We start from the raw sequence: 16040 nt of genomic DNA, 5'->3' as shown, positions 1-16040 counted from the left end.
TTCTTTCTTTTTTTTTTTTTAAAAGATTTTATTTATTTATTTGACAGACAGAGACAGCCAGCGAGAGAGGGAACACAAGGAGGGGGAGTGGGAGAGGAAGAAGCAGGCTCCCAGCGGAAGAGCCTGATGTGGGGCTCGATCTCAGAACGCTGGGATCACACCCTGAGCCGAAGGCAGACGCTTAACAACTGCGCCACCCAGGCACCCCCACACCAGTAATTTCTTTTTTTTTTTTTTTAAAGATTTTGTTTTTATTTATTCGACAGAGATAGAGACAGCCAGCGAGAGAGGGATCACAAGCAGGGGGAGTGAGAGAGGAAGAAGCAGGCTCATAGCGGAGGAGCCTGATGTGGGGCTCGATCCCATAATGCCGGGATCACGCCCTGAGCCGAAGGCAGACGCTTAACCGCTATGCCACCGATGCGCCCCCACACCAGTAATTTCTTAATGCTCAACTCTCCTTGCATTTTAGATATATTCTATTTAGTAATCATTTATTTTCAAGTATATTACTAAATTTGGTGAACAATTTTAATTTTAGTTTTCTGTAAGAATAAGATACACTTTTCTTTTTGGTAGCGTTCTTACCCAGCTTTGATAACAGTGTAGCCTCAAATAGCAAAGAAGATAACATTTTCTTTTCTTTTTTTTTTTTTCAAGTAGGCTCCAACACTGGGCCTGAACTCACAACCATGAGATTGAGAACCTGAGCTGAGATCAAGGGTTGGACACCTAACTGACTGAGCCACCCAGGTGCCCCCAAATTTTCCATTTTTAAATGCTCCAGGTATAGTTATTTGTTTCTTTCATGTTTCGTAGAACTTACCTATAATAACATGCAGTTCTAGTGCTTTTTTTTAAAATGGTAAATCTTTCACGTTCATTACAGTTTTAGTATTTTTGGTGGCAGGGAAGGGGAGCGGGGGTGTTACTAATCTCGTAAGATTTTCTCTCATCTTCAGTTGGGGTAGTTTTTATCCTTATACTGGAATCATGGTCTTAAGAGAGGAACCAACAAGTCGTTGAACACTCACTTCAACACTGGCGTAATCGCACATGGAACACTTAAATGGCTTCTCATGGGTGTGTTTATAACGACGATGCCGCACCAATTCTCCACTAGTCACAAAGGCCATGTCACAGTCTGGGCACTTGTGAGGACGAGTACCTAGAGAAAGGAGGTTATAACAGGAAGACAAGATCAAGGGCACAGTTAATGACAGTTCAACATCTGACAAGAACTGCAGCATGAGGCTGAACTCTGGTCATCTTAACCTTGCAATAGGGGGGCCTGGTTGACTTTCTAACGCTAACCCCAGGATATTGGAAAACACATGCCAAATAGTTAATTTCTCTTAATTACTCATCCGAGTGCTGCTTTTGAATACAAAAATCCTTTTTTTTTTTTTTTAAATACTCGTAGCAAGAATTACTATTAAACTCCACTCAATTGGCCAGAGATCCTTGTGGTGATATCGAAAGACTTGCCCCTCATGGTGCACACTACCTATACTTGTGAGTTCATCAGCCAGCCAAAATGCAAAATCCTTTTTATCCCTAGTTTATGAATTTTGATCACTATGATCAAAAGTCTGTTTCAACTCTTTTTTTGTTGTTTTTATTTTTAAAGATTTTGAGACACAGAGAGAGAGAGAGAACGTGTGAGCAGGGGGAGGGGCAGAGGGAGAGGGAGAAGTAAGACTCCCCTGCTTAGCAGGGAGCCTAACGGGGAGCTCAATCCTAGGATCCTGGGATCATGACCTAAGCCCAAGGCAGATGCTTAACCAACTGAGCCACCCAGGTGCCCCTATTTCAACCTTTTTTTTTTTTTTTTTTAGATTTTATTTATTTATTCATTTGACAGAGAGAGAGACAGCCAGTGAGAGGGAACACAAGCAGGAGAGGAAGAAGCAGGCTCCCAGCGGAGAAGCCTGATGTGGGGCTCGATCCCAGAACGCCAGGATCACGCCCTGAGCCGAAGGCAGGTGCTTAACGACTGAGCCACCCAGGCGCCCCTTGATTAAAAAAATATAGAACACCTTGGGGCACCTGGGTGGTTCAGCAGATTAGCGTCTGACTCTTGATTTCGGTTTTAGTCATGATCTCAGAGTCATGAGATGGAGTCCCACTTACTGGGGAGCCTGCTTGAGATTTTCTCCCTCTGCCCCTACCCTGCCTCCTGATGTGTGCACACTGTCTCTCAAATAAATCTTAAAACAAAAACAAAAAAAAACTCTTAAACTTCATTATTTTGTCAAGTAGAGGTCAACCGAATTAATAGTTATCTGACCCAAAGATATTAAAAAATAGATTGCAGTAGGAATGTAAAAGAAGATAAAGGAGACTGGAAAATAAAAATAGTTCGGCATACATGAAAATAAATTTGAGATAAATAAAGAACTAAATGTTAAAAACATTTAAAAAAAAGTTATTTGATCCAAGATTCTTTTGCACATCAAATCTTACTGTATTATGACTGTACATATAGGGACATTCTGTCCATATTCTGATACTTTTTTCTAAAGAAAAAAAAAAAAAAACCCAAAACCAAATGTAATAGCTTGTTTTACATATAAAGTTATTTTGATAATTCCAGAAATTTATCAAAGGCTTTACAAAGTAGTACTGCCTTTTATGTGATTTAAACAGATGACCCTTTTTTCAAAAAAGATTTTATCTATTTATTTATTTGGGGGAGGTGAGGAGGAGGAGAGTGCAAGCAGGGGAGGAGCAGGGGGAGAGGGACAAGCAGACTCCCCTGCTGAGCACAGAGCTCAACTTGAGGCTTGATAACACACCTTTGAGATCATGACCTTGACCAAAATCAAGAGTGTAGACACTTAATCAACTGAGCCACCCAGGTGCCCCAAAAGATGACCTTTTTAAAAGAAGTAATCTCTACATCCAACGTGGGGCTTGAACTCAACAACTCTGAGATCGAGAGTCGCATCCTCTACCAACTGAGCCAGCCAGGCGCCCCTAAACAGATTTCTTTCTTTTCTTTTTTCCTTTCCTTTCCTTTCTTCTTTTAAAGATTTTATTTATTTGACAGAGAGACAGTCAGTGAGAGAAAGAACACAAGCAGGGGGAGTGGGAGAGGAAGAAGCAGGCTCCCAGTGGAGGAGCCCAATATGGGGCTTGATCCGAGGACTGTGGGATCATGCCCTGAGCTGAAGGCAGACGCTTAACGACTGAGCTACCCAGGCGCCCCTAAACAGATCACTTTCAAACACCCATGTCTAATATTCTGTGATCTGAATGTCAATTCATGGAATATTTAAACATTTTTCCAAACTAATACTCTTTTTTTTTTTCTTTTTCCCTTTTACTGAAGGAATCTTACTGTTTTTAGTATGTCCTCACATAGCAGCCCTGTAGCATAAATGACTGATTACATTAGTGGATCTTCTCTAGTCACTTTACATTCTAAATACAGCATTGGACATATGCCCAGGTAATGACGACAATAAAGAGATAAACTGACAGCAGAACACAGTGCTGTTTTCACAGACCACTACTCAAAAACTAGGGACCATCTGTAATTGTGCACTGCAGGTAAGGGATGACAATAAAGTAACCCTGAACACCAAAATCAAAGGAAGGCTACCTCTGAGAACGGAATTAGAAAGTGTCGCAATGTAAAGTATGGGACTAGCCATCTGCAGAAATGATTCTGAGACTGAGAGAACCCTCATGAGGAAAGTGTGATTAAAGTATGATAGTAACTAAGAAATTTCAAGGAATGTTCATTTGCTCAGTTTGCTTCTTTATTATCACTGGGAATGTAGGAGTGAAGGACAGAATTCTTGTCTATGAAAAAGAGCCTGGCAGCACAGATAGGCAAGTAAAACAACAATTAACAAGAAGGAAAGTAAGATCCATTTCCATTAGGATAAACTGAACTGAAAACTAAGAATTTCTAATGTTTACCTAGTATTATCTAGGGGACAGAAAGAGGCCTGCTACTGGTAGACATAAGCATGGGAATTAGGAAAGAAGCAGACATTGCTGTGCAACAGAGACTTTCATTGGGTTGCACCACATGATTGCTTATGTCCCTCTGCTCAGGGTCCATCCTTACCAAGTCACCCTCAACTGCTTCATCTTCTTGACACAGGCAAGGGTGTCCCACAGAATGCAATACAACTGCATCCAGAAAATGCAAGGTGTATTCCTCACTATAAACCGATTTTCTTTTTTTTCTTTTTTTCTTTTTTTTAAAGATTTTATTTATTTATTCGACAGAGACAGAGACAGCCAGCGAGAGAGGGAACACAAGCAGGGGGAGTGGGAGAGGAAGAAGCAGGCTCATGGCGGAGGAGCCTGATGTGGGGCTCGATCCCAGAATGCCAGGATCATGCCCTGAGCCGAAGGCAGATGCCCAACCGCTGTGCCACCCAGGCGCCCCTATAAGCCGATTTTCTGATCACATCTGACCCTCGAGGGTTTGATTAGTATGAATTAGTCCTGCCAAATTAGCTCTGAGCTACTAGACAGACCACACTCTTATTTTCAAAGCTGACGACTAGACCATGACACACAGTGCCCACGTCGAGCACTCCCATTTTACGAAGTCCTATTATGTGGCCAAATGTTTTTATCTAGTCATATGCCCTTTCACAGTGTCTTCAAACTACCAAAGAAAATATATTATCAAGTGTCTTGAGTAGGAAGCAGTGAAATAATGAAAAGTGACCAGATCATATTAGCAAAGAATATATTAACGCACAACATATTGTCTACAGGCCCAACTCAACTTGGTCATGCTCAGCAGACTACCAGCACACCAAATCAAAAACAAGAGCCGCGTTAAGTGGAGAATCAGGATAGAGGAAACCTACTCTGCAAGAAGAACTGTGTGAGAGAAGTTTCTATTAGCACTAATAGCCAAGTGCCAATACTGAACGAGCAAAGAGCCCAGAAGAGAGCCTAAAGAGAGCTCCAGCTCAGTCCCTCTACTTCTGTGACTCCTGGGACCTAACCATAGCCAACATGACGCTAACATAGAATACTAAAGTGTGGGGACCCCTGGGTGGCTCAGTCAGTTAAGCGTCTGCCTTCGGCTCAGGTCATGACCCCAGGGTGCTGGGATCAACCCCCATGTCAGGCTCCCTGCTCAATGGGGAGCCTGCTTCTCCCTCTCCCTGCCTGCCACTTCCCCTGCCTGTGCGCTCTTTCTCTGTGTCAAACTAATAAATAAAATCTTAAAAAAAAAATTAAAGTATGCATGGAGCACAAATGAATAAGTGTCTGAACTGCTAGAATAATGCCTTAAATCTTCCATTCTGAGATTATGAATTACTTACTTTTGTTGAAGTGAACAACCAGAAACCATGGTTTTTTACAAAGGTAGAACTGCGCTGCTATTTCGAATGTTCATCCTTCTAGTGCCTGGCAATTGTTGCCCGGGAATTCTGGGGGTCATTTTTTGTCACTGATGTTAAAACCTTAGCATTGCAATGGTGATGTCCTTCAGGAAATAACTACAGGTCAACTGCCATAGATAATCTTTTTCTGGATCACCATCCTTACACAGCTTGGATTATTTTCCACTAAATTTTCTTTACACTTGCCTATAAATTCAACTGCTTATAATAAATCAGGATTACAGCATAAGAAAGAACAAAAATCATTCTTCTTTAACTTCCCATCAGAATCAGCTTGCACGATACTTAAAACCCAAGTTTTAACCTTCGCTATGATGTAGCCCCCAACATTCATATCCAGCACCTGTGTGTGTGTTAAGGTGATTCCTCAGGAGGGTGACTGTTCTGAATGCCCTGCCACAGAGATGGCACTTGTGTGGTCTCTCATCAGTGTGACTTTTCATGTGACGATCCAAATTTGAACGCCGTGGACATGTGTAACTGCAAAGCTCACACTGGAATGTCTTCTTTACACCTATATGCAAAACAAAACACTTACTTCTTGCAAGGTTTCAAAATGTTAACTTTAATCCTAACGATAAATTTCTACAAATAAATTTCATTAGCCTTTTTAAACTAAACCCAATCTAAGTCCTATTAAATCGTCATTATTTCATGCCACTAACAGATTTACTTCTTTGTCTTCAGGACTTAAAAAATACTGAATTTGGAAAAACATTTAGACTGGCTAAAAAGACTGGTACCCAGCTCATGATCTTTAAAAAAAAAAAAAAAAATCCATTTACTCTAAAATAATTTGCATACACCCTGTGTTATTTGCTTTATCCCAAAATGATTTTATGAGTATAATGAGGAAACTCATTTTACCTTTCTTTTTAATTTTTGTTGGTTTTGGAGGCTTCATGTTACCAACCACTTTCTCTGCATTAACCTCCGACAGCAGACCCTCCTGCTGCTCTTCCTCAAAATCGTAGACAGACACATCCACATCTTTGCCCTCCTCTGTGTAACGCAGTTTGCTCTTTTTGGTTTTCTTTGTTTTTTTGGCTGGCGGCTGATAATCTGGGTCTTTTTGCCAACTAGGATCTTCTTGAGGTGGAAGTTCCCCTTGCTCTAGCGTCTCCACCTCTCCATTGGCCCCCACTTTCACCACTTGAAACCCTTCAGGCAAAGGTAAGGTGTGACATATCATGGGTTCGCTTTCTGCAAGGCCCTCTTTAGACACTTCATTTTCATAAGCCCCCTGAAGTTCTTCTACTGAAGTGGTGGCAACAGGTACAGTCACGGGAACGGGTACTTGGACAAGCTGAAGCTCTCCTATGTTTATGGGTTGTTCCTCCATATTTACAACCTGCAAGGTTATGATCTGGGTATCGTCCACAGCAGCCTCTGTTTCTGGAGCGACTGTACCCTCCATTACTTCAGTCTTCATCTGAAGAAGGGTGGGATCCAGCTGTTCCATCATTACCATCTGTACACTGCTATTGACATCCTGGACCACCTCACCCCCATCAGTCTGGTTCTGGGGCAGGTGACAAGTATCCTCTTCCTGGCCCCCTTCCCGGCGTCTCTGGTAAGTCTTTCTTTCCTTTCCTTTAATGAAAGTTTCAGACTCTTCCACAATGGCTTCAACCGCCTCACCTTCCATTTCCCCTTCCTTTATTAAGGGAGAACACAGATTGTTATTCATTCATTCCTCAGGTTGTTATTTAAAATAAAGCTTGTCTAAATGAAAATACATACATTTTAAAACAAAATGACCCTTGAAAAATGAATCAGGAAATCAATGGTTGTTGATATTCAGAAACATATTATGTGCCTCCTGATGGAAGAACAAACTACCACCTATGAAGCAGTCTTGTTAAACGAAACAAAAAATCTGAAACTAATCAAGTCTCTAGACCAACCACCAATTAACAGGAAATTGGTGACAGAATGTTTCTTTTTTAAAGATTACTTATTTATTTGAGAGAGAGCACGCGCGCGCACATGCTTACGAGCAGGAGAGAGGGGCAGAGGAAGAAGCAGACTCCTTGCTGAGCAAGGAGCCCAATAAGGGGCTTGATTCCAGGAACCCCAAGATCATGACTTGAACCAAAGTCAGACGCTTAAGCAACAGAGCCACCCAGATATCCCGGTGAGAAAGTATGTTAAATTACACTACCAGGATGAAATCAGTGTAATCCACAGTAAAGGAAACTCTGCAGGATTAACTACTCAGTTTCTTCTGCAAATAAATCACCAAGACAAAAAATGGGAAAGACAGAGGGAGAATGTACCTATCAATGGTTCTCAACCTGGGTGATTTTGCCTCCAGGGGGCATTTGGCAAGGCCTATGACATTTTTGGTTGTCACTACTGGGGTGGGTGTGCTACTATCATCTAGTACATGCAGACCAAAGATGTCATTAAATATCCTGCTATGCACAGGTTCAGTCCGAAGTCATTGGTCTGAAAACGTCAATAGTGCTGAGGCTGAGAAACCCTGATAGACAAAGAGACGTAAGAAATAGAGTACTGGGGCACCTGGGTGGCTCAGTCAGTTGAGCTCTTGATTTCAGCTCAGGTCATGATCTCAAGAGTCCTGGGATCAAGCCGGGCATAGGGCTCTGCACTCAGTGGAAAGTCTGCTTAAGACTCTCTCTCCCTTTGCCCCTTCCCCTGCTCGCACACATGTGCACACGCTCTCTCAAGTAAGTAAGTAAGTAAGTAACTAACTAACTAAAGTTTTAAATACAGCTAGGGTGCCTGGATGGCTCAGCCGGTCCTGGGATCTAGTCCCGCATCAGTCTCCTTGCTCAGTGGGCAGTCCACTTCTCCCTTTCCCTCTGCCTGCTGCTCCCCCTGCTTGTGCTCTCTGTCAAATAAATAAATAATATCTTAAAAAAAATATGAAGAAATACAGCAATCAATCAGAACATATGGATCTTTTTGGATCCTGATTCAAACCAACAAATGATTAAAAAAAAATAGGACATGAGACAATTAGATTCAACTCTGGATTTTTTCCCCCCAGTTCTGGATATTTGATGATATTAAGGAATTATGAACAAAACTAGTTTACATCCTTTACATTTCCTGTATCTATTAATAAAAACACTGGCAGAGGGCCTTGCTATTTTTAGCAAAATTCTACCTTAGAAAATTTCCTGTCACAGTATTTTCTCACCCTGTTTTTTTGGAGCCAGAATCAGACCTTGGATCCAGACTTCAATGGTCCTGATTGTGGCTATCACACAACACTACCTCTTGTGTGATACCATCAACCTGACATTCATGTATCTCTCCTCTGTGAGACCATGACTTCCTTGAGGACAGGGACCATGTATAACAAGTCATTTTTGCTCCTCAGCACTACGCCCAGGTTGGTAGATACTCAACTGCTAACTGAACATATTTAAAAAACAGGGGAAAAAAATAAGCCAATTCATAGTGAGTACCAAAAGTACCCAAACACTTTTGCGTCACATTGTAAGTACCAAAAGTACCCAGACACCTAACAGTAAAATGGGTCTGAACAATCATCTAATTCACAAAATAATTTAACTTAAGTATATACAAGGTTACTTCAAAATTAAAGTGTTTTATATTCTTGCTGTACTCTTACACAAATATTTTGCTACTTCTATTAGAGACACATTTCTCCAATTCTCTGCCTGGGCACCTTAACACTCTACCCATGCTGGCAGTCAGAACCACCTACAAGGCAGTACAAAGACTACAGAGGGATGGGTGAGGCCTTGTTCTGCATTCAAGGAGTTACTATCCATTTTATTTACTTATGTATTTTTAAAAGTTTATTTATTTAAGTAATCTCTATACCCAACGTGGGGCTCGAACTCACAACCCCAAGATCAAGAGTCACATGCTCTTCTGACTGAGCCAGTCAGGCACCCTAAGGATTTACTACCTAACTTGAAGGACAGAATAGGTACAATGGTTCAAGGTAAAAGTAGGTAGGTTTGGAGAACTCTACCATAACCAGTGTGAACTAGTCACACTGTAAATTCTCAACAGTCACATGTGGCTGGAGCTATGCTGGACAGCACTGCTTTATACCTTTGTTACTCAAAGCATGATCCAAGGACCAGCAGCAATGGCAAAACCATGGAACTTGTTAGAAGCACAGAACTTCAGGTTCTATTCTTTTTTCTTAAACAATTCTATTTTTTTAAAAAGTTTTTTGTTTATTTACGTAATCTCTACACCCAACATAGGGCTTGAACTCACAACCCTTAGATTAAGAGTCACACACTCTTCCAACTGAGCCAGCTAGGCACCCCTTCAAGCTCTCCTCTGGACCCACAGAATCAGAATTTGCATTTTAATAGATCTCCAAGTGGTTTCCTACACTAAGGTTTAAAGAACTACTACTTTATACCATTACTCTTCACAGATTTTTTTTTTAAAGATTTTATTTATTTATTTGACAGAGAGAGAGGCAGCGAGAGAGGGAACACAAGCAGGGGGAGTGGGAGAGGAAGAAGCAGGCCTCCCGCTAAGCAGGGAGCCCGATGCGGGGGCTCAATCCCAGAACGCTGGGATCATGACCTGAGCCGGAGGCAGACGCTTAACAACTGAGTCGCCCAGGTGCCCCTCTTCACGGATTTTTTAAAAGAAAGTTTTCAGGCCAGGAAGGTCCCAAAATTAGTACCCCAATAAGGACGGGTAATTCCAAATGCTGGAGTTGGGAACAGAAAAAAAAGCGCATATACCTTGGCCACATTCTGGGGAAAAATACCAAAGCAGAAAGAACAAAAAATTCATAAGCCACAAATGCGAATGCTGACCCTGCCAGAGAATCACTACATAGTCTCAGGCTATTTAGATATCCTCAATTGTAAAAGTGGCGGAGGAAAAACATGTAATCTCTGAGCTCTGTTCGGTTGTGAGGCATACAATTTGAAGAACGCACAAAAAATCCATCTCCTCTCCGCCTTGAATTTGAGAACTTTTAAATATAAATAACTTGTAAATAACTTGCTTGTAAATAACCAAGTCTAACCTAAAAGAAATCACTAGAATTATAAGTCAGGTAGAAAAAGAAACGGCACAAGGAGTACAAATTGAAACCAATTGTGTTGCCAGGGAGCTGAGCTGACAGAGTATTCTCTCACTGTGAAAAAATACATGGCATAGGTTTCCTGAACATCAGCCTCTACTCAGGAACTTAAAGCAGCAGCTTCAGTTTTTACAGAGAAAAATCAGATACAAAGTAGCAAGGCACCAACTCTCCCATACACTGCTTAGAAAACTCAAAGCATCCCCTCAAGCAGAGGATCCCTTTACCTAACATCCTCCCTGAGAAAGGAGTCTCTCCTCTGAATCAATAACTAACCTAATAGGCTGGACCAGGTCTCTCTTGCCACCCCCTAAGGACTGTGCTCTGCTAGCTGTACCACCCCTTTAGCAGTTATGATCTGTTTCTTCTCTTCCTCTACAGACTCAGCTCTGCTTCCACTCAATTTCTCTCAGCCACACAACACACACAGAACACAAAGAGACTCTTAACTACAGGAAACAAGCTGAGGGTAGCTGGGGGGGAGGGTAACTGGGTGATGGGCACTGTGGAGGGTACTTGATGTAATTAATGAGCACTGGGTGTTATATGCAAGTGATGAATCGCTAAATTACCTCTGAAACTAACAATATACGTAATGTAAACTGAATTAAAAAAAAAAAACCCCACACTCCCCATGCCTCCCTCCAATGCTCTGCCTCTCTCCTTTGGTCAGCCATGCTTTCTAGATTTTTCAAACATTTTTGTGGACCAACGCTACTAAAAAGGGGTTTACACTTACTTTCAGAACACATTTTTTTTTCGATTATCAAAATATATTAGTTATTTAGAGAAATCTAAAAAATGAAGCACATGAAATATTTTTTTAAAAAGTTATTCATGGGGTGCCTGGCTGGCTCAGTCAGTGGAGCATGGGACTCGTGATCTTGGGGCTGTGGGTTCAAACCCCGTGTTGGGTGTAGAGATTATTTAAAAAATAAAATCTTTAAAAAAAATTATTCACAATTCCTATACCTAGAGATAATCACCTAGCCCTTTTGTTGTTTTTTCAGCATTTTTACCCTTATGGATACGTATTTTTATATAGATGAGATGACATCATACATTCAGTTTGCACATACTTGTATATGGCTTTGCTCGCCTATCTTCAGAACATATCCTTACTAAAAAGGATTCCACTCTCTCTTTAGCCTTCGTGGTCCCCCCGCTTGGTCCACAAGTACCATGTACCAAGAGCCACAGCAGCTAACCCAAAGGCCTTCCCTCACCCTCAATCTCAGTTTCTCTGGCAGTAGACAGTATGAAACCTGTATTCCTCCTTCATTAGCCTCTTTTCTCCCTCTGTCTTTCCTGGGTCTCTTCCTTTGTCTCCAAACACATTAAGGCTCTGTTCTTTTCTCTGTAGCCACTCCATCTGCTAGCCACTCCATCAGCTGTCTCCACAAAGATCTTTCAAATCCACATCTGCAATTCCCTAGTTTCACTGTCTATAGATCATCTCTCCACGTGGATGTTTGGCTATCACCTTCAACTCAATGGGACTTGAGAAGTAATAAAGGAACCTGGACTGTAGTCCCTAATCCATCACTGACCAAAGGTGCTTAGAAAGCAGGTTAGTCCTCTGAAGAACAGATCCTTTCTGTATTCTCTGTCATCCTGGTGACAAAGTGAAGATTAGAAACATTTGTTTTAATTTTATTTTAAACTAATTTTGGGGGGCACCTGGGTGACTCGGTTAAGTGTCTGCCTTTGGCTCAGGTCATGATCTCATGGTCCTGGGGGATGGAACCCCAGCAAGGCTCCCTGCTCAGTGGGGAGTCTGCTTCTCCCTTTTCCTCTGCCCCTCCCTCACCCCTGCTCGTGCTCTTACTCTCTCTTAAATAAATAAAATCTTAAACAAACAAAAAAAACCCAAACCCAGTAATTTTAGTATGTATGTATGTACGTATTTATTTAGTAAGCAAGCAAACAAGCGAGGTCTACCCCCAAAATGGGGCTTGATCATGACCCCAAGATCAAGAGTTGCATGCTTTAACAACTGAGCTAGCCAGGCGCCCCAAGAACATTTTTTTGAAAAACCATTCCATCAACTTCTAGGACAGGGCAAGAGAAGGTTCCCTCAAGACTGTGGCAGGGTGATCCTGGCACTTGCAAATGTTGGGGCTGGCAAAGAAGAGAACTAGCACCTGAGCACTTATCTGCCCTTGCTGACTACTGGTCGAGTGGGAGGATGCAAAAGCCTAACCTGTAACAGGGGCCCTTAAGGTCCGGCCATGTTCCTAGCCACCAACCTGGCCCGCATCCTTGGGAGCCTACTGGATCAGCCCTCTCCCTCTTGCCTCTCAGTCTCTTCTCTGCCAGCTCTATGTTGCTCAAATCTTTCACATCTTAAAACTTCCTTTAATCCACTCAACAATTTAGCATCTGCCATTTCTGTATTCTTTCCATAGTCAACCTCAGACTAGCTGTCTCCACTCCTTTTTTTCTCTTCCATGCCTTGGTTTACCAGTCTGGTTTCTGTTCCCCAAATTCTCTACTGAATCGCTCTAAGGTGTGCAATGGCCCTTAACTGGTAAATCCAAAGGAGACTTTTTCTGTCCTGATCTGACTTGACCTCTCTGTGGAATTCAGCATTCTATTCTAGGCTTTATCCCAGAATTATGCCAGACCATCAGAAAAAAAGGCTGGGTATATTTGTGTCACATGGTCTTATCCCCTACAGAACTGCTTTCACCAAGTTTTGTTTTGGCATTATGCCCTTGGCTTACACTAAAGGCTACGTGGGAGAAAATTTCGAGTTACATGCTTGAAAAAGCTTTTCTTCAACTAAGGAATTTTTTCTTTCATTGTTGAGATCTATGTAACAGGATTGTGAGTCACCATTTTTTTAGTTGGCCACACCTTGATCAGTTTTTTCCTCTCAAGCTATGTAATAATAGTTTTCTTTTTTTCCCCCCCAAAGATCCTATTTATTTATTTGACAGAGAGAGACAGCGAGAGAGGGAACAGAAGCAAGGGGAGTGTGAGAGAGAGAAGCAGGCTTCCCACCGAGCAGGGAGCCCGATGTAAGGCTCGATCCCAGGATCCTGGGATCATGACCTGAGCCGAAGGCAGACGCTCAATGGCTGAGCCACCCAGGCGCCCCTAATAATAGCTTTCTATTCTAATTTGTATTTTCTAGAGTTTTGACTTTGCATCTTTTTTTTTTTTTTTTAAAGAGAGAGAAAGAGGGAGAGGGTGGGCAGAGAGAGACAGAATCCCAAGCAGGCTCCATGCCCAGCACAGAGCCTGATGCAGAGCTCGATCTCATGACCCTGAACCAAAATCAAGAACCAACTGAGCCATCCAGCTGTCCTATCATTTCTTATTTCTATTTTCTGTACATTTCTTCAAATTCTTTGTGGAGTAAGATGAGCTATAAACTTAAAACTGTATATACATAAATATTTAATACATACAAAATACAGAAATATAGAGAGTTATGCCATTCTTAAGAAACCTTTCAAAATAAAAATAACCTCAACTAAAAATCTGCAGACTTATTTGAAGATTACAAAACTCTCCCAAGAATCATGAAAGACCTCACTAAACAGGAACACTACTATCTATATCCATGATCAGAAAGGCCAAACATGGGGTGCCTGAGTGGCTTAGTTGGTTAGGCGTCTGCCTTCGGCTCAGGTTATCATCCCAGGACCCTGGGAGCCCCATGTCCGGCTCCCTGCTTATCAGGGAGTCTGCTGCTCCCCTGCTTGCACACGCTCTCGCTCTCAAATAAGTAAAATCTTAAAAAAAAAAAAAAAAAAAGAAGGCGGCGGCGGCCAAACATCACAAAGCTCATTTTCTCTACTTTATATAAGGTAATTTTCAAAATGTCTGAAAAATAAACAAGACAATGAGGATAGCAATAAAATTCCGAAAAATGAAGGCAACCTTCTATTTCCAAATATTAACATATTATAAACAATAATTAATGTAATGTAACTGTCACTACTGCAAACAGCCCCTTTCCCTTTCCTTTCCTGTCCAGATTTTATTTATTTATTTGACAGACAGAGAGAGAGCCAGTGAGACAGGGAACACAAGCAGGGGGAGTGGGAGAGGAAGAAGCAGGCTTCCCAGGAGAGCAGGGAAGCCAATGCGGGGCTCGATCCCAGGACTCTGGGATCACGCCCTGAGCCGAAGGCAGACGCTTAACGACTGAGCCACCCGGGCACCCCTGCAAACAGCCTATTTAAACAGAAGAGACAATTCAGAAACAACCCCCGGATTATAAAAAGCTGTCGGTTCAAAAATTAGTTGGGAGCAGAGGATTATTCCATAAAAGGTACCAAAAAGCTATTAAACTATTTGGAAAATAAAAGTGCGTGCGTGTGTGTGTATGTTATATTTTTAATCCATCTGGAATATATTCTCTTGTTGTAAGAGATAAGGAGACATTAAAAACAATACAACACAACAACAAAAAAACCCTACCTTGAAAAACGATATAGGTGAATAGCCTTCTGATCTCAGAATGAGGAAGGCTTTGTGCTAAGACACAGAAATAATAGAGAGAAACCAGAGTAAATAACTGAAATTTTGACCACCTTAAAAAAAAAATTCTTATGACAAAAACACTGAACAAAATTTAAAAAAACATGGTCAACAACAACAAAAAAGTACTCGTAGCATATGTGACAAAGGACTAACATCCTTATCATATGATTGTAAAATTTATAAGAAAAAGATGAACACCAAAAGAAAAAGCTGGGCAAAGGACACAAATAAATGACTCAAAAAAAAGCAGATGAATGAAAAAAAAAAGGAAGAAAGAAAAAAGGCAGATGAATTAAAAAAAAAAAGAAAAGAAAAAAGAACCTCTTTAACACTCAATCAAACAAAAAACTGAACTAAAATAACATGACAGCATGTTATCTCTATTAAACTGCTATGGCTGTTTTAAAGGATAGTCCTTAATGTTGGTAATGGTGCCATGAAATCAGCAAGGTAACTGGTGATATGAATCAAGAATTTTTAAAATATTCAACTTGTGATCCAGTAACTCCACTTTACTTTATGGCCAGAAATAATCAGAGATGAACATCAAGATTATAAGGACATTATTTTAAGTTTATTTATTTAAGTAATCTCTACACCCAATGTGGGGCTCAAATTCATGACCCTGAGAGATCAAGAGTCGCATGCTCTTCTGACTGAGCCAGCCAGGAGCCTGATTGTAAGGATATTAATCAAAGTGACTAATTATAAACAATTTAGAAGTACGACCATAGGTGAATAGCTAAAACCTGGAAAATGATACATCCACAAAGTGGAATATGATGCAGACATTGAAAATCACATTTCAATATAATGCCTAATATGAGGAAAATACTCATTCCATATTAAAAAAAAGGAGGGAAGGGACTGGAGAAGCAGAATGGAATAGTCGTTAAAAGCTTAGGCCCCCCAGCCAGAAACCCGTACCCTGATTCTGGTTCCTCTACTTAACTAGTAGTGTGACATGGAGTGAAATATGCTACCATTCTGTGCTTCTGTTTCCTTTTGTACAAAACAGGGACAATAATGGCATCCACTTCGCAGACTGTCATGAAGATTCAATAGAACAATGCACACACAAAGCCTGGCTACTG

General features: G+C 41.2%; 1 protein-coding gene across 4 annotated transcripts in view; it reads right to left on the bottom strand.

The window, feature by feature from the left end:
* CTCF (CCCTC-binding factor) overlaps window positions 1–16040 on the bottom strand; it is a 46548-nt gene that overhangs the window by 13759 nt on the left and 16749 nt on the right. For all 4 annotated transcript variants that reach the window (XM_026495008.4, XM_026495011.4, XM_026495009.4 and 1 more), the window contains 3 exons: window positions 6255–7044; window positions 5731–5901; window positions 1035–1168 (listed from right to left, as the gene is read on the bottom strand). In XM_026495008.4, the coding sequence (XP_026350793.1) occupies window positions 1035–1168; window positions 5731–5901; window positions 6255–7035 (1086 nt within the window). In that variant the 5' untranslated portion in view covers window positions 7036–7044. The remainder of the gene's footprint in view (window positions 1–1034; window positions 1169–5730; window positions 5902–6254; window positions 7045–16040) is intronic.

Source organism: Ursus arctos, unplaced genomic scaffold, assembly GCF_023065955.2.
Source record: "Ursus arctos isolate Adak ecotype North America unplaced genomic scaffold, UrsArc2.0 scaffold_19, whole genome shotgun sequence".
NCBI classification, from domain to species: domain Eukaryota; kingdom Metazoa; phylum Chordata; class Mammalia; order Carnivora; family Ursidae; genus Ursus; species Ursus arctos.
The sequence above is the reverse complement of the archived record's forward strand: the minus strand, read 5'-3'. Positions and strand labels throughout refer to the sequence as shown.